General features: G+C 59.8%; 3 protein-coding genes and 2 long non-coding RNA genes across 8 annotated transcripts; 2 read left to right on the top strand and 3 right to left on the bottom strand.

Moving 5' to 3' along the window:
* Positions 1–208: 208 nt before the first annotated feature.
* GPAA1 (glycosylphosphatidylinositol anchor attachment 1) lies at positions 209–4680 on the bottom strand. Of its 2 annotated transcripts, none has more exons than XM_074352813.1 (12): positions 3428–4680; positions 2991–3170; positions 2794–2905; positions 2457–2604; positions 2275–2376; positions 1994–2190; positions 1724–1920; positions 1464–1641; positions 1205–1300; positions 877–1067; positions 626–796; positions 209–527 (listed from the first exon to the last, which is right to left on the bottom strand). In XM_074352813.1, the coding sequence occupies exons 1-12, from the start codon at positions 3499–3501 to the stop codon at positions 284–286; spliced, it is 1890 nt and encodes a 629-aa protein (XP_074208914.1). In that variant the 5' UTR covers positions 3502–4680; the 3' UTR covers positions 209–283. The 2 variants fall into 2 exon arrangements, with proteins under 2 accessions (XP_074208914.1, XP_074208915.1); XM_074352814.1 differs by having other exon boundaries at positions 1464–1617.
* Positions 4681–4832: 152 nt separating this feature from the next.
* Positions 4833–6802, bottom strand: EXOSC4 (exosome component 4). Its single transcript, XM_074352901.1, has 3 exons — positions 6568–6802; positions 5350–5556; positions 4833–5234 (listed from the first exon to the last, which is right to left on the bottom strand). The coding sequence occupies exons 1-3, from the start codon at positions 6736–6738 to the stop codon at positions 4875–4877; spliced, it is 738 nt and encodes a 245-aa protein (XP_074209002.1). The 5' UTR covers positions 6739–6802; the 3' UTR covers positions 4833–4874.
* Positions 6803–6830: 28 nt separating this feature from the next.
* LOC123618604 (uncharacterized) lies at positions 6831–12752 on the top strand. Its single transcript, XR_012502182.1, has 3 exons — positions 6831–7007; positions 9107–9272; positions 12520–12752. It is a non-coding gene; the product is annotated as an uncharacterized LOC123618604 (long non-coding RNA).
* LOC141574986 (uncharacterized) lies at positions 10078–16481 on the bottom strand. The gene is made up of 2 exons (XR_012502184.1): positions 15084–16481; positions 10078–14231 (listed from the first exon to the last, which is right to left on the bottom strand). It is a non-coding gene; the product is annotated as an uncharacterized LOC141574986 (long non-coding RNA).
* A 404-nt stretch (positions 16482–16885) lies between these two features.
* On the top strand, positions 16886–26674 carry OPLAH (5-oxoprolinase, ATP-hydrolysing). Of its 3 annotated transcripts, none has more exons than XM_074352742.1 (27): positions 16887–17035; positions 17528–17751; positions 17840–18031; positions 18479–18578; positions 18662–18785; positions 18871–19066; positions 19146–19311; positions 19412–19550; positions 19631–19698; positions 19834–20099; positions 20173–20285; positions 20378–20548; positions 20707–20844; positions 20939–21077; positions 21201–21313; positions 21512–21663; positions 22279–22439; positions 22520–22621; positions 22709–22865; positions 24451–24635; positions 24759–24905; positions 24993–25127; positions 25299–25448; positions 25556–25713; positions 25804–25964; positions 26127–26224; positions 26464–26674. In XM_074352742.1, the coding sequence occupies exons 2-27, from the start codon at positions 17581–17583 to the stop codon at positions 26608–26610; spliced, it is 3849 nt and encodes a 1282-aa protein (XP_074208843.1). In that variant the 5' UTR covers positions 16887–17035; positions 17528–17580; the 3' UTR covers positions 26611–26674. The 3 variants fall into 3 exon arrangements, 2 of the variants coding, with proteins under 2 accessions (XP_074208843.1, XP_074208842.1); XM_074352741.1 differs by having other exon boundaries at positions 22691–22865; XR_012502170.1 differs by lacking the exons at positions 25556–25713; positions 26464–26674 and having other exon boundaries at positions 16886–17035; positions 22691–22865.
* The last annotated feature ends 154 nt before the right edge of the window (positions 26675–26828 follow it).

The raw sequence follows: 26828 nt of genomic DNA, 5'->3' as shown, positions 1-26828 counted from the left end.
TGTGCACTTGGGGCTGGGCCAGGTCTGCACGTGCCAATTCCATATCCCAAGTGTCCATCCAAGGCTCTCCACCCAAGGCAGATGCAGCTGGGGCCTCACTCCTGCTGCCCAGTAAGCGGACCAGGAAGGTGAGCAGGTGCCAAGCACTGCAGGCAGAGCTTCCTGGGGCCCCACGTGAACAGCACACAGCAGGCCAGGAGCCCAGAGGGCAGCTGAAACAAAATGCCTGTTTATTTCCCAGAAGGAGAGAATAGGGGCGCCTGGGGAGTTTCCCCTATTGTCATCACTTCCAGAAGAGCACGTTCCAGAAGAGCAGCCAGCAGGGATAGAGGCCCAGAGCCAGCAGTGGAAAGAGCAGGGCGCCATAGGTGTGGTGGTCCAGCACGCCCTGGGCCAGCGCTGCCAAGAAGAGCTGCCAGCCCTCGGCCAGGGAAAGCGGTGCCTCCTGCAGCTCCCGCCATAGGAACAGGCTACCCAGGAGTGTAGCTGCTGGGCTCGTCAGCACCAGCAGGGTGGCGTGGAGTGGCCTGGGTGGAGAAGCAGGGTGGAGTCTGTGGTAACGGGTGCAGGCCCTGGGGTGGGGCACATCTCAGTGGGCTTTGTGGTGGGGGCTGACAGCACGTACCGGGGCCCAGAGGGCTTGACGAGTGCAGCAGCGGGTACCATGGTGGCAGCCAGCAGAAAGCCCAGAGAGAAGTTGGTGAGGGTGGTACAGGCCAGTTGTAGTGCCAGGTAGATCAGGGCCACCAGCTTCAGAGCCATCCAGCCCCTGTCTGGGGCCTGTGGGTTCGCCACCCTGCAAGGCATGGGCTCAGAGGCAGCTGCCTGCGTGTCCAGGGTGCACCCTGCCCCCGCCCACCCAGACCGGCTCCTCACCGGTGGGTGTTGTGTGGAAGGGCCAGGCCTGCTGCACAGATGGCCAGCAGTGTCAGCACCACGGCCTCGGCCTCAGTCACAGGGAAGTGTTGGGTGGCCACATGTTGACCCAGCACTGGCAGGACATAGAGGGCCAGGCCCACGGCCTGGGAGATCAGCAAGGGCGCCACGAGGGAGGCCAGCCCCACACCCTGCGGGGCACACAGGCACTTGGAGATGGGCTCTGGGGATCCTCACCACCCCCATCAGTTGAGACTGAGCGGCAGCAATAACTACCACCTGGGACCCTAGAAGCCCACCCCAACAGCAGAAGCGGGGGAACCGTCACCTGTGTTAGGGGGAGGGGAGGACTGGATCCAGAGATCCCCCCAGCCTCCTCAGGACCCACTCCAGCCTCATGCAGCTGCATCCACAGTTCCAGAGCGTGGCCTAGTCAAGGACCCTGACAAGAGGTGTGATGGGCTCTGCCCAGTGGGGGACCCAGGCTCACTCCCACTCCCCCACCCCGAGGATGGGGAGCTCTCCTCAGCCTAGAGTGGAGAAGACCGGAGGCTGGCCACAAATGGACAGCGGGAGGCAGAGGATATCTTGAGACCAAGGACCAGGAGCAAAAAGCCGGCAGCCGGCATGTAGAGGCCAATGGAGACGAAGCGGGAGAGCGCGGGGAGCAGGTAGAAGAAGAAGGACTGATGCAGGCGCTCCAGGAGGTGGTTGAGCTTGCGGAACATGCCCTCCAGAGCCCTGCCGGGTGTGGGGCAGTCACGGCTGGCCAGAACCACCCCCTACACACACTGCTGGCATCCACTACCCCGCCCCAAGCCTGCAAGGGAGACCAGAAGCCACTTACTTGCCCACTGCCACCAGGTCATACTTATACTGGCGGAAGCTGTTGATACCACGGAGGGTTAGAGCCTCCACGCGATAGCGCAGGAAGAGGCCGTGGGGGCCATGGGGGCGGCCGGAGGCCTGCTGCAGAACCATGAGCAGCAATGTCTGCACACTCTGCAATGGGCCGTCTATTGACGCCCAGTCCTGGGGCTGCAGCTTAGAGGGTTCAGAAACAGGGTCAGATAAATCCTACACACAGGCCCCAAGCTCCCCAGGCAGGCAGCCCTACCTTGCCTTGCAGTGTACACAGCAGCCCTCCTTTCTGGCAGAAGGTCTGGAAGAGGTTAAGCAGGTCCAGGTTGGGCAGCTGTCCGTTGAGCCCCTCCACGGCCACATCAAGGCTAGTGACCACATCACTGTTCAGCTCCAGGGCCACAGCTGCCTGAATGGCCCCAGCTCGGCCCTGCAGAGGGGATGACTGCATACCTGTAGAAGCAGGTGAATAAGCTGCCAATAAGAGGGTGAGACCACCGGCCCTGAGAGGAGCCAGGACAGGGCAAGAGCACCCACCGGTGACATTGACATCATGGTAGGCTTCAAGCCAAGCCTCAGTGCCCAGAAGGTCGTGTTCTGTCACCAGGAAGATGATGTCTTTGGCCCAGTAGATCTGCCCTGGAGGCCGGAAACAGGGTCAGCAGGGCCTGGGGCAGTGGCTAAACCCTCCCTCACCAGCAGGAGCCCCTGAGCCTCACCCCGGAAGTGGGCAGCAAGTGCCAGCAGCAGTCCCACAGCCTGGCTGTTGGTAGAGTCAGAGCCACAGGGTACAGTGAGCACCAGGGACTCAGTGCTGGCAGCGCGCGGTGCCCGCAGGATGCCGTACACATTGATGCCTGATACCATCTGCATGCAGTATTGGGGAAGCGTCAGCACGATCTCACTCTAGATGTCTGAAGCCTGTCCCCTTTTAGCCCTGGAATGCCCACCAGTGATTTCTCTGGTCCCAGGACATTCCCCGCCCCCAGAGCCTCCTGGCCTCTAGCCCCCCTCAAGGTGTTGTTTGCTCCCAGGCACACCCCTTCCCCATAATACATAGCGCTCGTGGGTCTCATCTGGAAAAGGCAGTTTCCGGGAGAAACTCTGCGTGTAGACCTCCAGTCCCACTGACCGCATTGTCCGCTCCAGCCAAGCCACTGGCAGAGCCCTAGAGACACAAAGAGAGCTTCTGAGCAGAGCTCTCTGGGTTTGACTGGCATTGGTTCCCCCATGCCCGTGGCTCTGCTGCTCACCCCGACTTCCTGCGGTGGACAGCGAAGTCCCGGGCAAAGACCCGGGCACGGTCTCCGCCCGCAAACTGCTCCTCCACCATGGTGGAGCCCATAGCATTCTCCGACATGTAAGTGCGCTGGGTCAGCGGCGGGAAAGCCAGCGCCAGGAACCAGGCGATGCCGGCCAAGTAGCTCAGCACGCTGTGGGGAGAGGGGACGGAGGGGGCGCCCGGAGCGTCAGCGGGCCCTGGGACCCCGGCCCGTGGCCTCTACCTCTGCAATGGAGGGTCAAGGGGACACGTCTGAGGGACCTGGACCCAGAGTCCCGACACCCGGGACGCCGGACCGGAGAGCTGAGCCCCAGGCCTGATGCCTCGAGTGATGCCAGCGGGCGGAAGGGGTCGCGGGCAGCTCGAGCCCGGGTCCTGAGGCCCCCGCCCCCTGGGCCCTGCCCTCACCAGAGCGGCGCGTTGAGGCGCAGCACAAGGCGGGCGAGTGCGCGCCGGCGCACCGGGTCGGACAGGAGGCCCATGGCAGAGTGGAGCGACTCAGGGACCGCGCTCCCGCTGCCAGCTACGGCCGCCGGCCGAGAGCGCCGCTCGAGTCAGGCTCAGGGCTCTGCGCCCGCCCGCACTTCCGGTCCCGGCGGCCCCTGCGCCGCAGCGCGCGCGGCACCCCTCGTCGCCGCGCATGCCCAGAGCAGAGCGGGCGTCATGGGCGTTGGGAGCGGCCCCAAGGTACCCCTCACGCAGCGTACCGCGCCGGAGGGCAGTGAAGACGACCTGCTGCTGTTCGGCCCCTTCGGCGCCAAAGAGAAAGCTCCGGCTCAAAGAGAATCAGAGAAAGGTCATGAGTAGGGCAGGTGGGAGGAAAACCGGAGGCGGCGACCAGAGCCTAGACGCCCGATATCCGAAGGCGCTGTTACTGGCAATGACAGGTCTGAGTGCCTCGGTAGGAAGTAACGGCGCTTCCGTGGACTGACAGGCCAAGGCGTTGGCTGCCCCATTTCTGTGGATGTCGGTCACCAAAAACAGCAGTGGGTGCCTGAGTGGAAATAACAGCATGTCCCCAGAACCGAGGTCATTGGGGTCAAATGACCACAGGGAGGAAGGTGTATATGATACTACTGGCCAAAAGGGGTTTCAGAGGAGCTGGGGTGTGTGGAGTATAAAGTGGGGGAGCACTCTTGTCCCAGCCAGGAGGCGCTTGGGATATTAGGGGAGAAGCAGCTCCTGGGTTCAGGCTGCAAGGGCTGGTGGTCAGAGCTCAGGCAGGTCCAAGGGCAGGAGGTGGAAGAAGGGGGTCTGCTGAAGAGGACAGTGCAGTGGTGGGTAGGGGGTCATGTCTGTGTCTGAGGAAGGATGAAAGCTGAGAAGACTCCAGGCGAGATCATGTGTCTCTTGTACTTTTGGAGCCCAGGGTAAGTAGCAGCAGAGGCCCAAGGAGTTCCTAGGGGGGAAAGGGACCGTTCTGTCCAAGCCATAATCCAAAGGATGTAAGATGTGGCCCCCTCAACGTCTCCATGGTGGGTACCTATAGCCAGCTGAGTTCTCCCTCAGCTCTTGTGCTCTGGGCCCTGGATGTGCTGGGGTGAGAATGACAGATTCCACAGTATAAGGGCTTGGCTCATTATACCAGGCCATGTCTCACTGGTCAGCTGCTGTGACCCCTTCCTGGCACAAGCTGCTCCTCACCCAGGGACATCCTGCCTTCTTCAGGGTTTCGGTCATGAGGCTATAAGGAGTATGTATAGTTCATGTGGGGTGGGGAGGGTGGGAGGAGCATCCTTAGACACCCCTGGAGCCAGCACCAGGTCAGGCTCTTGAGGGTATGGAAGCGCTGTGGGGAGATCAACAAACAGTGGACTGTATGTGGGTTTTATTCTGGGCATGGGTGGCCATGGGCTCAGTCCCCCAGTAAGATGGAGGCCTCTTTTACGTGCTGCCGGACCACACGGTCCAGTAGGGTGTGTACATCGCGGGCAGCTCGGGCAGCTGCTTCCAGCACTTGCTCTAGGTGGTCCTCATGCAGCCTGGCATCCATCTCAAGCAGTGCAATCTGGCCCGAGGCTGGCAGCAGGGCCAGGGCCAGCTGGGGACCACCAGCTGCTTCCTCCACATGGCTGAGGTCTGCCAGAGCTGTTCCATCCACAAAGCCAGCTGAGCAGGCACATACAAAGTCCCGCATGGGTATCCCAGCGTCCAGCACTGCCAGAGTGGCTGCATTCACACAAGCTGCATAGGTCCCACCATCTGCCTGCAGCACCTGCAGGGACCCCACCCAGTGGCATCAGTCCATTAGGCTGCTGACCTCTGACCCCCATCCCCCCTCACACCCTCCATCTCTGCCCTCCCCGGGTTGAGGGCTGCTGCCTGCTTACCTGCACATAGATATCAATCTGGGAGCGTGGATGCAGCTGTGTAAGGATGGCTGCCTCGAAGGTCTGACGCAGCTGCAGGCCCATCTCGCAGGACTTACGGTCTCCATGTGGCCGCCGCTTGCGCTCACCTGTGCTGAAGGTCGCAGAACTGTACTGACAGTTCACCAGGGCCCTGTCGGGCAGAGCTCGTGCCCGGGAGCCCCGAATCTGCGGAGAGGAAGGACACGTGAGCCAGGCCCACTCCTCCCGGCTCACACTACCCAGTCCTCTGGCTCATGCCCTTAACCTCAGCCTCCCTCCCTCCCTCTCCCTCAGCATCCCAACAGTCAACTACTTTACCTCCAAAACACAGCCTGAGGGAGGGCCACTGGGCCAGTCTCTAAGCCACAATCATGTCTGGATCTCATCTCTCTCTTAACAGGCCTCCCTGTTCCCATCCTTGACTCATCCTCTCCCAACCTATTCTCCACTTGCACCAGAGTCTGTTTGCAAATATCAAGTCCGAGTCTGTCTCCACTACACACTCACGTGTGTCACTTACCTTCCAAAGGCTTCCCACCAGAGTGAGATAAAAACCCTAAATCTTTTTCCTGTTCTACAAAGCCCTGAGTTCTTGCCTCCCTAGAAACCTCTCAGTCTCGTTTAGTATTATTCCGCATCTCCCCCACCAGCAGCCTTTCTGCTCTGCAAACGTGTCATGCTTATTTCCACCCCTCTGGCCTTCCACCAAAGTGGCAATAAACCATGAGGTTTTATTTAAAGTCCCTGTCCTCACGGAGTTTATGTTCCAGTGGGGAGACAAACGATGAGTTATAAGTTAAACTGATGTCTGAGGAGGGGGGTGCAGAAAGCCAGTAAAATGTGTGGCTGTAGGGGATGGGACTTGACAGGTGGGTATGGTGGTCTGGGGAGGTGTCCCCAGGGGGTGACGTCGGCGTAGAGCTGAAGTGAGGCAGAAGGTAGGGGCACGCCTGGCGCTTTGAAGGATAGCAAAGAGGAGGGGAGGGCGCAGGGGGCAGTGGCAGACGAGAAAGGCAGGGACCACCGGGCATCATCACACTGTTAGGACTTTGGCGGCGGCCCTACACGGAGGCGAGCGGGCAGGCCTCACTTCCCGAGCCTCTGCTCAGCCTGACGGCCCCGCGCACCCCGCAGTTGCCGCCGCCGAGTTCCTGAGCCCGCCCGGGGAGGTCGCTCGGCTCGCGCGCGCCCACTCGCCTCGTGAGGCCCGTAGACCACCGCTAACGCCTTGGTGTTGCCTTGCTCGATGTAAGCCGAGCCGTCGGCCTGAGCGAATACACCCATCCGCGCCTGGATCTTGCGCAGCTCCCCGGCGCGCCGCCCGTCCACCCGATAGCCCTGGTCCGACAGGAGCTCCAGCCCCGCCATGCCGCCGGGCCACCAGCCCGCTTCCGCTTTCCCGAGAACTACAGTTTCCGGTGGCCCTGATCCCCAACTTCCGACCTCCCCGTGACCTACGTCTTCCGGAGGTCCCGCTCCCACTTCTGGTCTCGGAGAACCACGGTTCTCCCAGGGCTCCACGCGGCCCGACTTCCGGCGGCGGGAAATTACGGTTGTCCGCGGCGCCACTTCCGCTACTTCCGGCCCGGGGAGCTTCGGTGGTGCTGACTGGGGAGGGAAAGCTACGGCCGTCTTGGGTAGGTGCCCCGCGGCTGCTTGGGGCGGAGACCCGCTGGGGTACAGCCCCCAGGTCGCTTCCCCCCGGTTGGTCGTGGGGGCGGTTCCCACGACTCTCAGGGCCCTCCCGTCCCACGTCGCCCTGGCCGCGGCCGGCGCGCGTCTGCGCCCGCACCCAGGGCCCCCGCGGCAGCCGGCGCGCCTTTGCTTCTCCTTCATGCCGGCAGCCTCCTTCGAGATGCTGGGATACGCCAGGCCCGGTCAGAGCAGCGACTGCTGGAATGGAAGCATCGTTTTGTCTCTGAGGGCGTCTGAGTTCCGAGGACATGAACGCATTCGTTTTCCCAAGCTGAGGCACACTTTCTGTTCTCTTGCTTTTCACCGTTTAGTTTCAACATTTGCCCACTTAAAAAACGGACACGTTGTTTATATTGTACATACACATGGTCTTTTTTTTTTTTAACATTTTTTATTGATTTATAATCATTTTACAATGTTGTATCAAATTCCAGTGTTCAGCACAATTTTTCAGTTATTCATGGACATATACACACTCGTCACACTTTTTTCTCTGTGAGTTATCATAACATTTTGTGTATATTTCCCTGTGCTATATACAGTGTAGTCTATTCTACAATTTTGAAATCCCAATCTATCCCTTCCCACCCTCCACCCCCCTGGTAACCACAAGTCTGTATTCTCTGTCTGTAAGTCTATTTCTGTCCTTTATTTACGCTTTGTTTTTCTTTGTTTGTTTGTTTTTGTTTTTGTTTTTTAGATTCCACATATGAGCGATCTCATATGGTATTTTTCTTTCTCTTTCTGGCTTACTTCACTTAGAATGACATTCTCCAGGAGCATCCATGTTGCTGCAAATGGCATTATGTTGTCGGTTTTTATGGCTGAGTAGTATTCCATTGTATAAATATACCACATCTTCTTTATCCAGTCACCTGTTGATGGACATTTAGGCTGTTTCCCACATGGTCATTTTTTTTTTTTTTACAGCAGTTTTAATTTTCGATGTTGGCCTCGTTCTTCTATCCGCACGCACCCCCACCTGCCTTAGCTTAAGAAATGGTTCTTCCATGTTTTTCTCCATACTCCCAAAATTACATCCAAGGCACACAGATACATGCAGTTGTACATGTACAGCCATATAGTGGCTTTTGGGACTCTGGTTATTTTTAAAAATGGGATTATTTCATACACACTTTTCTGTTTTTTACTCAAAAAATGTCTTTTGAAACCTGTTCGGTTAATCCTGTGGAACTCTAATTAACTTTTTGCTTGATACCCGGGCTGGATGTACCTGGATGTATCCGGCTACTGCTCCATTGAGGACAGTGGGTGTGTGTTCAGGGGCTCAGGGCTTGGAATCCCAGGGTAGGGACTTTGTGGGTGAAGGCTGTAAGTGTGAGAGTTCCTTTTTCCCTCTCACACCAAGAATAAGTGTTGCAGTTTTTTACATAATCATTGCCAGCCGGCAGAGTGTTACTGGCATCTTGCATTTCTGGGCATGGTGTATTCCAGCATCTTATGTCAGTCAAATCCACTGGAATTGCTGATGGGTCTACAGGAGGGAGAAATGAGGGGCTTTCCTCTCCAGGTGCCTCCTGTTTCCAGGTACCTCTGTTTCCTGGTGGTCAAGGTCACCAGCAGGGAGCTTATCCCAGCACCCCCCGCACCCCCTCCCCAGCTGCATTATTCGTTCCCTCTGCAGTGCTTAGGAAGCCAGGTCCCATGTTTCAGGTTTGAATGGACAGGGATGCAACACTCACCAAGAGGAGGCAACATTCACAGGGGCCTAGGAATGGGCACAGGCCAGTGTCCCAGGACGGCCTACATGTGCCATCTTTCAGGTCCTTTCATGCTGTTCCTTTACATCCAGTTCCCACATTGCAATAAAGTGGGTCCCCTTTTTCCATTTAAGAGTGAAAATACTGTCACCCTTTTCAGAAAGGGATTGCATAGCATTGTGTGTCAGTTTCTCTCTTGATGCATAGCCTTAGTGCCTTCAAATAACAAAAAAGGAATATTATGTCTCACATTTCTGGGGGTTGCCTGGTTTCAGCTAGGCAGTTTGCACTTAGGACTTTCCTGCTTATGGTCACTGCAGATGGTGACTGGCGTTGTCTTAAAGGCTTCCTCCCTCAGCATCTTTGGTGGTTGGTGCTGACTCTTGGCCAGGACCACATTTGGGGCTGTGACAGCACACCTGCAAGTGACCTCTACCCAGCCGGGCTTCCTTGAAGCATGGCACCAAGGTGACCTCCCAAGATAAGGTGAGTGTGCATGGTGTTTTAAGATCTAGCCTCAGAAGTCATGTAGTGTCACTCCTGCCAGCTTCTATGGGTCAGGGCAGTCACAAAGGTCTGCTAGGCTCAAGGGGAGTGGACATGGTCCAGTCCTTCAATAGGAGCGGTTCAAGGTCAGCCATAAGGAGAACAGATGGGACGGACATGCTGCAGTGGGTTAGGGCCTAAGTCTCCCAGGCATAGCGTCCCCTCCCAGGTGGTAGGCTCCTAGAATACTGGGCAGGAGGGCTGGCGAGCCAGCCACCACGCTGCTGCTACCCAGTCCAAGGCCATCATGGCCACCCTCAATCCCCTCACCCTCAGCTCTTCAGCTGGACTGAGCAGGTTACTGGTTGAGTCACCCAGGCCTTCTTCACTCAGCAGTTTGAAATTCTACTGTTCCTACTCTTACTAGGTCAAGACTGCTGTAGTCCCTGGACACAGGTGGATGCCCCACCAGTGCCCAGCCCTGATGCATAGTTGGTCCTAGAAGCGCAGGATAATAGGATAATGCTGGTCCTGGGCCTAAGGAGCACCCCCCGCCATGTGACTGGGTGGTGGCTGTTCCTTCCAGATCAGTGGAAACCTTACCGTGTCCGCTGTGAGCATCTCTGGTTTAGGGTATGGACCATTCAGGAGGGAGAACCCCTTGGTTCTCTGGCCCTTGTGTTCTAGCCATAGGGCCCACACATGAGTGGATTCAGGCTTTGGGGGCCCAAAGCTTGTAGAAATTTGGGAGCTGTGTTGAGAATTCCCAAGACCATCCCTGGATTCAGTGATATACTAGGACTCACAGAATTCAGCACATGTAATTAATGCTCATAACCAAGATTCAAGGGGGAGGATATTAATCAAAATCAGCAAAGGGAAGACTTGGGGCAAAATCAGAGGAAAGCAGGCGCCAACTTCGAGTCCTCTCCCTGAGAAGTCGCTCAAGACACACTCCGCCCCCAACAACAAGTTGCAACAACGTGTGTGAAGTGCCGGCCACCAGGGCAGCTCACCGGAGACTCGGTGCCCAGGCTTTAATCGGGGCTGGTCGTGCAGGCACCCTCTACTCACGATGTACCCAGACTCCTAGAAGCAGAGCAGGAGTTCAGCATAAACCATGTTTGTCTGTACAAAGAGTTTCGATTCAATGAGCCTCTCTTAATGCGGGATGGGAGGAGCCCTCCTGCAACCTGGGTTCCCAGACACTAGCAGCTCTGCAAACATCTGAAGGAGAGAAGTTGCAGGGCCCTCTTTAGGAAACAAGGTAAAATCATATTCCCAAAATTAAGTTAACAGAGTGAGAAAAGAATCCTAACATGCAACACAGATGTTTAAAGTTGACAAGTATCACAGAGATCACAAAACACAGGAAACCAATGCAATGTCATGAATTAACTTCCTGAACATTTCTCTAACATGTTTCCCCTATGCTTTTTGGATGCAAAATCTGATGGCCTCTTAAGATGACGACACTTTTATGATGTCATCTATATAAAGAGGGAAGATAATTTAGCTTCTCCTCTAACTTTCAATCAAACTTTTATTATTTATAGCTTTGAAAGTTGTTTTCAGGTCACAGTTTCTTTTTCATTTTTATTCAGGTCACAATTTCTTTAGCTAATATCGTGTACATTTTTAGAGTTGTTAAATTTGAGAAAACCTCTATCAAATTTCTTTTACATGTGAGTCCTAAGATTTCAGGGCCTTTGGGGGCTTCTTGTCTGTGACTAATCTTAGATGTTTTTTGAATTGACGACACTCATTAGCCAATTCCATCCACCCAATGTGTGGTGACAATCAGTGTGGGGGTGGGGGTTGTTCCTGGAAGCCATTTCTACACCAGAATGCCAGCAATAGCTTAACCACACCAGGAAGTGCCTGTTCCCACAGAACCTGAACTAAATATACTCCCAACTCGGCTTCCCTGAGTGGGTCTCAGGACGCCCTCTCCCATTCCACATGGGAGGGGAGGAAATGCCTGAAAGCGGGTTGCAGTGGGAAGTGATAGCCTTAATTGACTGTGATTAAATGATTTACTTTTGCAAATCGTACGAAATGTGCAACCCGGGGAACACTTTGCTGGGGCCCTGGACTGGAAGGGTCCTGAGCTAAGCCTCAGGGCTTCACAGTGAATATGTCCCTGGACCCTGTGGCCCCTAGAGCAGCACAGATGCATCTCAGCAGTGTCCTATCCTGAGAGGAGCGAGCTGCCAGTTGGCAGAGTAGCAGGGCCTTCAACAGACTGTCACCATTCCATTAGGCTGATGGGAACTTGCTCAGTGAGTCCCAGGGTCACGAGCTCATTGCCGCAGGCCATCGGCTCTAAGATGCGTCCTTGGTGTGCAGCCCTGTCCAATGGGAGATCAGGCATTCAGTGAGTCTGAGATTCAGGTGCCGGCAGAGGAACTGCAAGCAGGGAGGGCAAAGCCATGTCCAGAATAGGGGTCAGTTCAGGGAAGAAAAATAACTGTCCCTGGCAGGTGGGCGGGGGTCCGGGGTTGGGTCTCTGCTGCTGCAGGTTGGGTATTTGCAGTGGCAATGGGAGGACCCCTGCAGACCACCACCTGCCACTGCAGCCACTCTTTTCATGGGTCTTCGCATGAGCAAAGCTTTGATGTCTTTGCCTAAAAAGGCCGAAACTTGGGCCCCTTCAAAGGCAGTTACTACTGCCTACCCCTCCCGTGCAGCTGTCACACTCTCCTGTTTCTTTGCACGTCTCTGTTGAAAACAACATTTTAGATGCTTTATTACAGCAACTCTGGATCGTGATTAGCCTGTCCTTCTTGGGCTTCTTGATCTTGCTGTTTTGTTACTTTATTAGTCCAGTGGCTTGTCGGGGCCCGTTTGGTGAGGTCCGTTCCTCCACAGTGTGCAGCTTCTGCTGTCACTACTCGGTCCCCCCTCCCTCCTAGTGCTTACATTTAAGCCTGGATTCCTCGAAGTGGCATTGGAGTCAACATAGCTTAGGGTTTAGCCACCAACTGAGCCAGTGAGGTGCCATCCTTTGCTGATGAATTAGTGTGCAGTGGGGGGACACTTCCAAGTCTGTCCCATGTCCAGCCAGTGTAGTAGGCTGGAGTATGCCCCAAAAGGTGTCCAGGTCCTGATTCCTAATGGCTGTGGATGTTACCTCATACAGCAAAAGGAACTTTGCAGAAATGATTAAGCTGAGGATCTTGAGAAGGAGAGAGTGTGCTGGAGTATCCAGGTGGGTCCTAACTGTAATCATGAGTATCCTTTTAAGGTCGAAGCAGAGGGATGCTTGGTTACAAAAGAAGGGAAGGAGAGGTGACCTTGGAGGCATGCAGCCTCAAGCCAAGGAATGCTGGACGCTGGACGCGGCAAGGAACGAATTCTCCCCTGGAACCTCCAGAAGGAACTATTCTGGCTAACACCTTAGTTTTAGCCCATGAGACTCTGTGGATTTCTGGCCTTTGGAACTGGAAGAGAATAAATGTCTGCTGTTTTAAGCCTTCACGTTTGTGGTCATGTATTTGATCTTTTCCATAATTTTTCACCACTGAGGTCTCCACTGTCATCTGTGACACCACACTCAGTGTCCAGAGAGAGGCAGCCTGCTCAGCCACGCACCCTGGGCAGGGTTTCACCCTGGGCAGGGTCTGGGGGAGCTGGAGGCAGGTGGGAGCCTGCTCCTCCCAGAGTGATGCCCCTGACCCACGGGTGGGTGCCAGGGGGTGGGAGGGAGGCTTTGTCTTCTGAGCTCATCCTTCCCAGGCCCCCTCTGTCCTGTGGCTGGAGCCAGGGTAAAGGGTGCCCAGTGCTCTTGGCCGTACCCTCTTGGAGCAGAACTGTCACAATGCAGAACTCAGGGTAGGAGGGAGCAGGTTCCCGCTCTTCTTACCAAGACTTATTAGACCTCATGAGTCCATGGTACATGCTCTTTGGCCAGTCCCCAGAGTGAGAGGGTCATTTCCGGAAGTCCTGCTGCTGCCCGGCGTTTCAAGGCCAAGGCTGGCAGAGGAACACTGCCACTTCCACTATTTTTCTGGTCAAAATAAGGCACAAGGTCAGTTCAGGGTCCACAGACTGAGACCTGGACCCACCTGTTGGGGGTGGGCAACAACTGTTGGCAGCCATCTGTGCCCCAGGGGAGGCCACTGCCAGATTCCTCCAGCGAGGAGAAAGGAGCTGCTTCTGCCTGGAAGGGGGCTCATGGGAGTTTGGGAACCCAAGATACAAGTGGATCTGTCCGCAGTTCCCACCCCAGGTCCCAGGGCCGGCTCCACCCTGGGACAGTGCACTTGCCATCTCCTTTGTATCCCAGCTTCTTTCATGATCCTCTCCGGCATTCCCTTCAACACAGGAGGCTGTGCCAGTTTTCTACTGCTGTGTAGTAGGTTGCCACAAACATAGTAGCTTAATGCTACATCTGCTTATTAACTCAGAGCCCTACAGGTCATGAGTGTGGGTGTGGCATGGGGACGAGGGACTTGAACGACTGTCGATGTGACCTCCTTTCAGCTGAAGAGCTTTCTTTGGTATTTTTTGTAAGGTGGGTCTGCTGGCAACAGGCGCTCTCACTGTTTACCCTGGATTGTCTTTATTTCACCTTGATTTCCAGAAGATCATTTTCCAGGCTGTTGGAATCTTGAGTTTTTAAATGACTTGAGTCTGTCATTCCATTTTCTCCAGGCCTCCCTTGTTTCTGATGAGATTTTAGGTGTTAATTTTATGAGATTCTCTTATATGTGATGGGTTATTTTCATCTTGTGACTCAGGTTTTCTCATCGTCTTTCAATATTTTGGCTATGATGTGTCTGGTCCTAGGGCTCCTCATGTGCCCTGCCTCACGGCCCTCCAGCAATGGAGAATCTTCCTTGAGTGGATCTCTTTTGAGCTTTGCAACCCCTCCTCCAGGAAGAGGCCTGTCCTTCTGTGGGATCACCGGATTCAGCCAGGCTTGCCCAGGATGGTCTCTCTTGCACGTCAGCTGTGCTATGTAACATAACACAACCACGGGTGTACAAGCCATTCTATTCACAGTCCTGCAATTACGCAGGGCAGGGATACCGGGGCGAGATAGAACTCTGCCTGCCACAGTCGCCCTCTGCCCTCCCGGGAGCGTCTGAGTTGGAAGCTAGCTGCCCTAAGCCTGTCATTGTTTGGGGTAAGATCTCTAGCTCTGTCACGAATGCTCTACTCCTAATCCTTAGAATGAGAATTATTTCCTGCAGACAGGAACTGTTAAAATTTTCATTATTTCCATTAAATTAAGTGCGGTTGCTCCCCAGTCCCCTGGAACACTGCTTTCAGAGGGGTCCTCTGACATGCACACAGCACTGGTGAGAACGCCCCACCAGAGGTCACCGTGCCACACGGAAGCAGTCGGGGAAGGGACATGCAAACCCCAGGAGAACCTGCTGGTTACCAAGTGGAAACTGCAGTGAACTGACCCGCAGAAAGGAAACAATAACGTGAAGTAAATAATCATAAGGGAAGAAATGACACAGATTACAGCAACTGCACAGAGCTATCCCTTTGGAAGACAGACTGCATGAAACAAGGAAGCCCTTTACATGTTCTAAAGTATAAACCTAGCTGTAGCCCTTGAGGTGGCTCCCCTATCCCCAGGAATCTGCTGTCCTCAGATGCCTCCTGAGGTCTCCCTGCTGCCTGCCCTATCCTGTTCCCTGAGGTTGGGGCCCTGAATGTGGTGCCTTGTCCAGGGCGCCTGTCCCCCATGTGACAATGACACTCCCTGCCGCCCCCACAGCAGGGCCACTTTTGGCTCCAGGCTCACCGCAACGTGCTGGCTGGCTTACCACACGCCCCCAGGCTCTGACCCACCTCGGTCTCTGCGGTCCAGCTCCTGCGGCTGCTGGGCCAGAAGCACCCCTCCTGCAGGGCAGCCCAGACATGCCCTCTCCTGACCCCTTCAGATGATGTGCTGTGCCTCGTCACCCAGCCCCATAACCTGGCAGGAGTAGGTGGGGTCGCTGCGGCGGGTGGCCAGTGGGTGGGTGGGGATGCCGCCTCTCCCTGCAAGTGCGCTGTGCTCAGCTAGGGTGAAGAAGCTTCTGTCCTTTAAGAGTGGCTTCCTGGAGGGACTCCGGGCCTGGGGCAGGTCTGGGATCCCCTTGTCCTTCAGCCCTCAGGGGGCCAGGGATCAGAGGTGAGGCACTCACGCTCTAGGCTAGGCTCTGCTGGGCCCTGGCTCTGAAGCCCCGGAATGTGGCTGAGGCGCGGGGGTAGAGGCAGCCGCTGACCTCACAATGGCGGGGTCTGCTGTCCCTGGCCAGCCCGCCGGCTGTCGGCAGCTGCCGCCCCCCACTGCCGGTCATGTCCCTCCTCAGCAGCTATGAGGGCCTGCGGCAGGAGATCCAGCGGCTGGCTCAGGAGAACGAAGAGCTGCGGAGGCTGGTGCAGCTCATCCAGGAGAACCAGGAATTGAAGCTGGTGCTCAGGAACCGGGGCAGCAGCCTGGGCTTCTGCAGCTCTGGGCTCCTGGCTGAGATGGCCACTAGCCCCCGGTTGCCCCGGCGCAGGACCATCAAGTTCAAGGATGCTGAAAGAGGTGAGCGTGCCAGGCCCACCAGGGCTCCTCTCAGAGGCCCACAAGCTCCACTCATCCAGCCAAGACCGTGAAGAGCAGGGGAAAGCCCCTGCTGTCCTGGCCCGTGTCCTGTCCAGTGCTGACAGGTGTATGGAGCAAGGGGGAGAGGCGGGGTGGGGGGTCCCTGAAGGGGTGCAGCAGGGAGAAGGGGATATCGCTGAGAACGTGGCAGAGCCCTGAGGCTGCCCTTCAACCCCCCAGGGCACAGGGGGTGCCGCCTGTCAGTGGGGAGCCCTGTTGCAGCCTGGGGGGGCAGCACCCTCTCCTCCTAGGACCAAGCAGGCTTCAAGGGCCAGCAAGGGTCAAGGAAGCAAGGAAGCAAGGAAGCCTGGGGTGGGATGGGGGCCAGGGCATAGATGGTGCCGTGCCCCTGCCTGTCTGGCCATCTGTCGGCGCCATCCATTAGGTGAAGCAGTCTTCTTCACCTGCTGTTCCTCTGCTTGGGAAGCCCCCTACTCTCCACCGTTCCTTTTCCAGAACCCCTCACAGCTCGCGCCCACCTCAGGCCTGGGCAGGCACACGGGCAGCTTTCTGACCACAGGGAAACAGGCTGGGGAGAGGCAGCCAACCGCCGCTAAGTCGCGGGACTGACCGCGGCCCCTGGCCACCCGGGAGGGTGGTGTGGAGGAGCCCCTGCTCACGGCTCCCACGCGCAGGCCGGGAGTGCGGGGGGGGGTTCTCCAGGGCGCGCGCCAACCGCCCCCCTTGTCCCCGCCTTGCCCGGCCCATCAATTCCGCCCTCCCCGGTCGCCCCCGCCCTATCCCCCACAGCCGCCTGACGCTGGGGAGCAGTCCGAGCTCGTCTGGGCCGCCTGCTCCTCCCGCCCCGGGACACCTGAGGAGGGTCCCCAGAGCGCCCACTCTCAGCGAGCTCCAGGCCAGCGCAGGGCCGGGCGGCCCGCGGAGCCAAGGCGTGGGGCGGGGCGCGCCGCTGGGAGCGAGCTGGGAACGCCCGCCGACCCCAGGTCCCCCTCCGGCCCCGCCCCGCCGTCCTAGGGGCGTCTCGCGGCCGAGGGAGGGGGCGGCTCCGGGCAGCCCGAGCCTGACGCAACCGGGAGAGCCCGGCGAGCCGGGACCGGTCGTGCGGGGGGGCGGGTCCCGCTTCCGGGCTGGGGGCGGGCACGGGCAGGGCCCGGAGCGAGTGCAACCCGAACAGACGGCGCGCGACCCGGAGCCGACAGGCCAGGTGGGCCCTGCCCCGGGACCCTCCCCTATCCCCTCTCGGCACTCCCGGCCCCGACTCGCCCCCACCAACCGCTCCTTCCTGCCTCCCGGCCGCGGCCGCGCCCGGTCATCTGCGCAGGCTCCGCCCCGTCCCCGTGTCCCTTAAGGCCTCTGCTCCAAGGTCGAGCGATTGGGAAGTGGGCCTTCTGTCACCTGCCCCCCAACCCACGTGCTTCTTGGCGCTTAAAGGGCCCAGAAACCCCAGCGCCAGGGCTCCTGCTGAGTGTCCACTTCCCAAAGATCTGCTCTAGGCCCTAGGTTTCCCCCCAACTCTGGGCACGAGCACTGGGGAATGGGGCGCATTAGGCCCAGCACCCTGGCTTGCCCAGGTCTAGCTCCACCCAGGGCCCCTCCTGGGCCTGGAATCCCCCGTCCCCTCCCCATCCCAGCTCTGCCCAGGGCTGCCCACCTGTGTATGACCGGGCCTCCCTGCTGACCCCCTATCTCTGTCCAGTTCTCCCAGGACTGCCGGCTGAAGAGTCGCTGCTGGACTCCAGCCCCGTCACCATGGGCGGCCCGGAAGGACGCTTCCATTTTGCCATTGACCGTGGAGGCACCTTCACAGATGTCTTTGCCCAGTGCCCAGGGGGGCATGTGAGGGTCTTGAAGCTGCTCTCAGAAGACCCTGCCAACTATGCAGATGCACCCACGGAGGGCATCCGCCGCATCCTGGAACAGGTAGCCCGGGCAGAGCTGTGGGGCAGGGAGGGGCCTCTGGGCCAGAGGCCTGATGACTGACCATCCGATGACCTGCTGGGATCCCCAGGAGGGAGGCATGCTGTTGCCGCGGGACCGGCCGCTGGACACCAGTCGTATCGCCAGCATCCGCATGGGCACCACGGTGGCCACCAACGCACTGCTGGAACGGCGAGGGGAGCGGGTGGCCCTGCTGGTGACCCGCGGCTTCCGGGACCTGCTGCACGTGGGCACCCAGGCCCGAGAGGACCTCTTTGACCTGGTGAGCTCGCCCACGCCATCAGGCAGCTGACTGTGCAGCTCCCGCTTTCCCCGGGTGCTGTGGCCCCTTGGGGTGTGCAGTCCTTGGAAGGGTTGTGCCAGCCCAAGACCACCAGTTGACAAAGAGGAGGTTCCGGGCACTCGTAGTGGGACACTGCGTCCTCCCAGCCCTGACTGATCACATGTTGTCCTGTGCCTATCTGCCGCTGTGCCCTGTCCTGGACCCTGACCCCTCACCCCCGCTGCTGGGTTCTGGGAAGGAGCAGCCCTTGTGGGGGGGGCAGTTGGCTGCACTCAGCTGTCTGGGGGCACCCCACCTGACTGTATCTCCTGGGCCTGTGGACTGGCCTGTGGGGACACATCCCATCGGCTGCATTACCCCACCCACGCAGGACCCCAGCAAGGACCCTCAGGCCTGGGCCTCCTCTGAGCCTCTGCCCACCCCTAGGCTGTGCCCATGCCTGAGATGCTGTATGAAGAGGTACTGGAAGTGGACGAGCGCGTGGTGCTTTATCGAGGGGAGCCGGGTGCTGGTACACCTGTGAAAGGTAGGGTGCGTCGGGTGTTGGGGGATGGAGTGGCAGGCCCTGATGGGCCTTTGACCGGCAGCGGTGGGCTTCCCTCCTGGCAGGCCGCACAGGGGATCTGCTGGAGGTGCAGCAGCCTGTGGACCTGGGAGCTCTGCGCGGAAAGCTGGAGGGGCTTCTGTCCCGAGGCATCCGCAGCCTGGCCGTGGTGCTCATGCACTCCTACACGTGAGCGTGGGCTGGCCGGGGTGCAGGCAGGGGCGGGGGACTGTGGGCGGAAGGCTCAGCGACAGACACTCGGGCATCATCGCAGGTGGGCCCAGCACGAACAGCAAGTGGGCACACTGGCCCGGGAGCTGGGCTTCACACACGTGTCACTGTCCTCGGAGGCCATGCCCATGGTGCGCATTGTGCCCCGGGGGCACACAGCCTGCGCCGACGCCTACCTCACTCCCACCATCCAGCGCTATGTGCAGGGCTTCCGCTGTGGCTTTCAGGGTCAGCTCAAGGTGAGGCCCCCTGCCTGTCCGCTCCCCACCACCGCGCCCAGCGCCTGCCCCGTCCCTCACTGCCCCTGTCTGTCCGCAGGATGTGCAGGTGCTGTTCATGCGCTCAGATGGTGGCCTGGCACCCCTGGACTCCTTCAGCGGCTCCCGTGCTGTGCTTTCGGGCCCCGCTGGTGGGGTGGTTGGTTACTCAGCCACCACCTATCGGGTGGAGGGCGGCCAGCCTGTCATTGGCTTTGACATGGGAGGTATGAGGGCCTAAGGGTGGATCTGGGGGAGCCCCCGTTGCCAGACTGGGCATCATCGGGGCCAGGTCTGTGGGATGACTCCTTACCTGCCCCCCACCAGGCACGTCCACCGATGTGAGCCGCTATGCTGGGGAATTTGAGCACGTCTTCGAGGCCAGCACTGCTGGCGTCACCCTCCAGGCCCCCCAGCTGGACATCAACACAGTGGCAGCCGGTGGGGGGTCCCGCCTCTTCTTCAGGTCAGCCCCACCCCAACCTGGGTGGGACCCCCGGCCTTGCCTGCCAACCTGCCTCCAATTCCAGTTCCCCCTCTCCAAAGGTCGGGCCTCTTCGTGGTGGGGCCTGAGTCTGCAGGAGCCCACCCTGGCCCCGCCTGCTACCGCAAAGGTAAGAGGTGGCATATGTGCTGCCAAGCCCTTTCCTGTGCTGCCCCAGCCCACCTACCCCTTTAGCCCCACCCCTACTGCCCACTCCCAGTGTCCACCCACAGCCCGCAGCGCCCACACTGTGCGCACCTCCCAGGAGGCCCTGTAACAGTGACGGATGCTAATTTGGTCCTGGGTCGCCTGCTGCCTGCTTCCTTCCCCTGCATCTTTGGGCCTGGAGAGGACCAACCACTGTCCCCGGAGGCCTCCCGAAAGGCCCTGGAGGCTGTGGCCACTGAGGTCAACAGCTTCCTGACCAATGGGCCTTGTCCGGCCTCCCTGCTGAGCCTGGAGGAGGTGGCCATAGGGTTTGTGCGTGTGGCCAACGAGGCCATGTGCCGGCCCATCCGTGCGCTCACGCAAGTATGCCCTCACTCCGAGGGGGTGGGAGCCGGGCAGGGTAGGGCAGGCCACTGACCCTCTTCTGGTTCCCCAGGCACGAGGCCATGACCCGTCGGCTCATGTGCTGGCTTGCTTTGGGGGAGCTGGTGGGCAGCATGCATGTGCCATCGCTCGGGCCCTGGGCATGGACACTGTGCACATTCACAGGTGTGTCTGGGTGTGGTACACGTGTCCTGGCATGGGGGACCATCTTTGGGAGGTACCCCTACCCTGTCGCTGGGTGGTCCCTGTCCCTGCAGGCATAGCGGGCTGCTGTCTGCACTGGGGCTGGCCCTGGCAGACGTGGTACACGAGGCACAGGAGCCCTGCTCCCTGTCCTATGCTCCTGAGACCTTCGTGCAGCTGGACCAGAGGCTGAGCCGCCTGGAGGAGCAGTGTGTGGATGCCCTGCGGGCCCAGGGCTTCCCCAGGTGGGGTTCTGGGGGCCTGCAGCATCCTAGCCACCTCACTTGGTGCCTAGGCCCCTCGGGCAGCAGTCAGGGAGGGCTGGACTCCGAGTACTGGAGGAAGCAGGCAGGCATCCTTGAGGGGCACCCCGTGCAAGTGCCTGGCTCTCCCACTGCTGCAGGTCCCAGATTAGCACTGAGAGCTTCCTGCACCTGCGCTACCAGGGCACCGACTGCGCCCTGATGGTGTCGGCCCACCAGCACCCAGCCACTGCCCGCTCACCCAGAGCTGGCGACTTTGGGGCAGCCTTCGTGGAGAGGTATGTGAGCTCTGCATCCTGGGAGCCCTGGTGGGTGGTCTGCTGGCCTGGCCTCCTGGTTCTGATGGCTCCCTCGGGGCTGATGGCTGTGCAGGTACATGAGGGAGTTTGGCTTCATCATCCCTGAGCGGCCGGTGGTCGTGGACGATGTGCGGGTGAGGGGCACCGGTCACAGTGGCCTTTGCCTCGAGAACGTCCCGAAAGCCCAGAGTGGGCCCCCCCGGGTAGACAAGGTTGGTGGTCCTGCCTATGCCTGCCTACCCACTCCCACTGGGATATGGTGACAGGTGTGGATGGGGAGACCCCGGGAGAGTGCTGGACCTGGGAACCTTGCTCACCCCTCACATCCTCCTCAGATGACCCAGTGCTTCTTTGAGGGGGGCTACCAGGAGACCCCCGTGTACCTGCTGGGAGAGCTGGGCTATGGGCACAAGCTTCAGGGGCCCTGCCTCATCATTGACAGCAACAGGTGCGTGAGGGCTGGGCCAGAGCTGCGGGCCCGGGCGGGCTGCGGCCCCGGCGGAGTTCTCTGGCCCCAGGCTGAGGGAGTCTGAAAGACTCTGGGATCCCTTCATGCTTGGGGAGTTCCTTTGCCTGGGGATGTGGGCCTCTGGTTGGAAGGGGGTACGACCTGGCCCCTCCAGCCCCTCTGCTCCCCTGCCCCCAGTACCATCCTGGTGGAGCCAGGCTGCCAGGCAGAGGTGACTGAGATGGGGGACATCCGCATCTCCGTGGGGGCTGAGGCCCCCAGTGTGGTGGGTGCCCAGCTTGACCCTATCCATCTGTCCGTCTTCTCCCACCGCTTCATGAGCATCGCCGGTGAGTGGCTGCCCCTGTTCCACCCCACCGCCCGGCTCCCTGTAATCTCGGACAGAGGTGCCTGGCAGGGGGTTCCAGAGAGAAAGTGTGACCTGGGGAAGGGGCAGAAGCAGAATCCCTGCTGGGACAGGGCAGGCAGTGTGGCCCTGGCCCTGGCCCTGGATGGCACAGCCCCACTGCACCTGCCGGCCGTGGGCAGGGTGGGTGCTTTTCTTTACCAGCACCATGTGGTCTGGGATTGCCACTCTGTGGACTGAAACAGGCACTGCACAGTGACCTCGGGGCCAGGGTCAGGCCGCGTGCCTTCTGGGACCCCAAAGCCTGTGCCTTGGCACCAGGTCCTTGATGAACTAGGCCCGGCAGAGAGTTGATGTGGGGCGCCGGGTTCTTGCTAGGGCTCCAGGCAGGGGTGAAGAGGGAGGGAGGGGGTGCAGTTGACATAAGCAAAACATGACCTGGTCATGGCCCTGCTGTGTCAAGGTGGGCCATCACCACCTTTGCTTCTGGGTCTGGGACTCAGAGGCCTTGAAGGCGGTGGTCCTGCCTCTCCATATCCCAGAGTTATGCTATGGGTGCGGTGGGGCCAGTGGGCACCTGGTCACTCTGTCCCCCCAGAGCAGATGGGCCGAATCCTGCAGCGCACAGCCATCTCCACCAACATCAAGGAGCGCCTGGACTTCTCCTGCGCCCTCTTCGGGCCGGACGGGGGCCTGGTCTCCAACGCCCCTCACATCCCTGTGCACCTGGGTGCCATGCAGGAGACAGTGCAGTTCCAGGTTCGGCGGGTCCCTCTCCCTGCCCTCCTGAGCCCTGTGCCCCACTCCCTCCCCACTCTGCACCTGTCTCCTGGCTTCAGATCCAGCACCTGGGGGCCGATCTCCACCCCGGTGACGTGCTGCTGAGCAACCACCCCAGCGCTGGGGGCAGCCACCTGCCGGACCTGACTGTCATCACGCCAGTGAGTGTCGCTGCCCAGGTATCTTTGGTGGTGGGGCTGCCACCACAGCTGACTGTTCTCAACCCCTAGGTGTTCTGGCCGGGTCAGACTCGGCCTGTGTTCTACGTGGCCAGCCGTGGGCACCATGCGGACATCGGGGGCATCACACCAGGCTCCATGCCCCCCCACTCCACCACCCTGCAGCAGGAGGGCGCCGTCTTTCTGTCCTTCAAACTCGTCCAGGGGGGTGTCTTCCAGGAGGAGGGTGAGCGGGAGTGGGGCTGGGGTGGGGCAGGGTGGAATTCAGTGGGATAGCACACATGGCTGCTTCCTGTAGCCAGGCTGGACAGCTATTGGGATGCAGCCCACTGGCCGAGGCCTGCCTCCGGGCTCGGGGAGCCAGGTGGTGACCGCACAGCGTGGCTGCAGACCCTCTTTCAGAGATAATCAGAGGAGTTGAGATGAGTTCTGCCTGTGCCCAGAAAGGCCTCAGTGGTTCTGGAGGTGGGGCGGGGTGGCCAGGATATCTCAGGCACTGGGTGCAGGAGGGGAGGAGCCTGTCTTAAGGTGGGCAGCTGCTTGTGGTATTGGTAACGTGCACTGGGTTTGCATTGGGTCTGGGGATGTCAGAGAGCTGGTGGCACCAGGGCCCAGGGGCTGCAGGCCCTTGGAGAGCTTTCCTGAGCTTGGGTCCATCACTGGGCAGGGAGCAGTGGAGCAGCGGTGAAGGGCCACAGCCGGGCCTGAGTTGGTAGCCTGTGTACCCTGAGCATCCCCTGCCTACGTGCCTGCAGGCCAGGCCCCGGAGCGGGCTGGGGGCAGCTGCAGCCGAGTCTCAGGTTGGGAAGCAGGCATCAGGGTGGGGACTGCTGATTTTGGGGTCATGGTTGGTATCTGGTGGGATTTGGGTGTGGGGTAAGGAATCAAGTTTGGAAAGCTGCAGGTTCTGGCACTGCAGCTGCAAGGAAGATAGGACAGAAGCTGCAGGGACAGCGGGAAGTGCAGAGCTGCTCTGAGGCCACAGGGGTTGGGAGCCTGGGGGGCAGCCAGGGTGAGGACAAGTGATGCAGGTGGGGTGGAAGGTGGGGTAACAGAGCCATGCGTTGCTGTGGCTGCTGAGGACACAAGCAGAGGGACCTAGGCCTGGCTGCTTCCTTGGCCAGTGTTGGGTGGGGGCAGGGATCCCTGAGGAACAGGTGCAGGCATATGGCAGAGAACCCAGTGGCCAGGGAGCCTCAAAGAGGACCATGACCCAGACTCAGGAGGGCAGAGCTCCAAAAGCAGGGAGTGTGGTCTTTGGGGCCAGGACCTGGACTGCTTGCCAGAGGGTGGAGTGGAGGCCTTGTCCAGACTTGCTGGGGGTGGCACAGGCGGCCACACTGATGCTCTTTCAAATCAATCCGCTGCTGGGGAGAGTGAGAGTGGGGAGGGTCAAGGGAAGTGGTTTTTCTCCTGGGAGAGGAGGGGATGCCCAGAAAAGGCAGGAGGGAGTGATGGGGAGGGGAGGGCAGGAGGAATGGAGAAAGGAGGAGAGTTTGCTTGAGGGAACCTGCCCCCCTGCCCCCCTGCCCCCCGCCCCTGCTCTAGGCACCTCTAGCCCCTGTGAGGTCAGATGCAAAGCTGCTCGTCCAGGCCTAGGGTCCCCTGGGGGACTGGGGTGTGGGAAGGAGAAGGTACAGCAGATGAGGGAGAAGCTGGGGGCTCAGGGGGCACTGGAGGAGTCAGCAGGGTTGTGAGGAGCCAGTGATGGGCCCACATGTGGTGCCCAGCAGAGGTACAGCAGGCATGGAGCAGGGCACCAGGTGGCCCTGGGGCTTGGAGAATGGCTCAGTGGTGACCCCTCCATTCAGCGGTGATTGAAGCCCTGCGGGCACCAGGCAAGATTCCAGGCTGCAGTGGCACACGGAACCTGCATGACAACCTGTCAGATCTCCGTGCCCAGGTGGCTGCAAACCAGAAGGGCATCCAGCTGGTGGGCGAGCTCATCGGGCAGTACGGCCTGGATGTGGTGCAGGCCTACATGGGCCACATTCAGGTGGGCCTGGGGCAGGAGCCTGGGGGCAGCTGTGTGCCTACCCCAGGCTGGTGGGCGGAGAGGGAGGGACCACCTGACCTACCAGAAGGTGGTGTGGCTGTTGCTGAATGTACTCTCTGCCAGGCAAATGCTGAGCTAGCTGTGCGAGACATGCTGCGGGCCTTTGGAACCTCGCGCCAGGCCCGGGGCCTGCCCCTGGAGGTGTGTGCAGAGGACCACATGGACGATGGTTCCCCCATCCGACTCCGCGTGCAGATCAACTTGAGTAAGGTCAGTCTTGGAAGCGGGACCTCCTGAGGCCTCAGGGCCATGGCCACCTGGCTGCTGACCACCTCTCCCCTCTCCCTGGGCTGGCAGGGCAGTGCAGTGTTTGACTTCAGCGGCACTGGGCCCGAGGTGTTTGGCAACCTCAACGCGCCGCGGGCCATCACGCTGTCCGCCCTCATCTACTGCCTCCGCTGCCTGGTGGGCCGCGACATCCCACTCAACCAGGTGCGCAGGGGTGTGCATTGTGCCAGGACAGAGGTCCGCCCCAAGAACCGGGTCACCCTGAGTGAGTCTGAGGGCTAAGTTGACCCCCAAACCAACTAATCCTGCTGATGCGAGTTGTGGGGCACCATGCTCCTCCTACCTGTTCTGGAGAGTTGGCGCCTCTCCCCACAGGGCTGCCTGGTGCCGGTGCGTGTTGTCATTCCTAGAGGCTCCATCCTGGACCCGTCCCCAGAGGCAGCCGTGGTGGGCGGCAACGTGCTCACATCGCAGCGCGTGGTAGACGTCATCTTGGGGGCCTTTGGAGCCTGTGCGGCCTCCCAGGTGTGGCGGGGCGGGCGGATGGGTGCAGCTCTGGAGCTGCTGGGGGCCGGGAGGGCTGTGGGCTGGCCGGCAGGGAGGGGAGTGCAGCAGCCACTCGCCTCTACCAGGGCTGCATGAACAACGTGACCTTGGGCAATGCCCACATGGGCTACTACGAGACAGTGGCGGGAGGCGCGGGCGCAGGCCCTGGCTGGCACGGGCGCAGCGGTGTGCACAGCCACATGACCAACACACGCATCACCGACCCCGAGATCCTAGAGAGCAGGCGAGTGGTGGGGGAGGGGTGGCGCTGAGGACCAGGGCCTGGGGTGAAGCCCGGGCTGGTCAGGCAGCACTGAGCCCCAGGCCTGCGCAGGTACCCGGTCATCCTGCGCCGCTTCGAGCTGAGACTGGGGTCCGGGGGCCGTGGCCGCTTCCGGGGTGGCGATGGTGTTGTCCGAGAGCTGCTCTTTCGTGAGGAGATGCTGTTGTCAGTGCTGACCGAGCGTCGTGCGTTCCAGCCTTATGGCCTCCTGGGTGAGTGGCTCTCTTCCCCTCCCTCAGCCCGGCTGGGTCTGGTCTGTTCCCTACCCACCCCCTGTTCCATCTTCCCCCCTCCCCCATCTCCCCACCAACCCTCCATCCCCCATGTCTTTCACTTCCTTGCCTCCTGGGCGACCCCCCCACCTCTTCCCAAAGGGGGTGAGCCAGGTGCCCGTGGCCTTAACTTGCTGATCCGAAAGGATGGCCGGACCGTGAATCTGGGTGGAAAGACCTCTGTGCCTGTGTACCCGGGGGTAAGATTGCGGCCTGGCTTGACCCCCTCCACCCCAGCGGCCCTCATCCCAGAGACTGAACAAGTTACAAAAATAACCAGAGAATGAGTTTAATTTGATTCCTGAAGAATAGGGGGCCGTGAGCCAGGTCTCTGCGGTCTAAGCTGCTGCTATGGATGTGCTACCCCAGTGGGGATGGGACCAAAGTGGGAGGTGGGGTGGAGCCCATACTGTCGCTGAACCGGCCCTCTCCCCAACAGGACGTGTTCTGCCTCCAAACACCGGGCGGCGGGGGCTTTGGGGACCCAGAGGACCCCGCCCCACCACCAGGATCGCCCTCGCAGCCTCGAGCCTTCCCCAAGCGGGGCAGCATCTATGAGTACTGCAGGGCCCAGGAGGCTGTGTGAAGAAGGGCCCACACAATAAAGACCCCTTAAGGTGCCCAGTTCCCACGGCGACCAGCCAGGCTCACATTCTGTGTCCCTGTTTGTCTTTCCATCTGTCCTGGCACCTGTCTCCTGTGTGCCTGCCTTAGGAGGGCATGGAAATGCGGAGCCAAAGTCCCACCGCCAGGTGGTCCATGAGCCCCGCTAGGGCGGTGCTGAATGTCACCTGTTCCACCTCC

Source organism: Camelus bactrianus, chromosome 25 (assembly GCF_048773025.1).
Source record: "Camelus bactrianus isolate YW-2024 breed Bactrian camel chromosome 25, ASM4877302v1, whole genome shotgun sequence".
In the NCBI taxonomy this organism is placed as follows: Eukaryota; Metazoa; Chordata; class Mammalia; order Artiodactyla; family Camelidae; genus Camelus; species Camelus bactrianus.
This window is presented reverse-complemented; position numbering and strand designations above follow the sequence as displayed.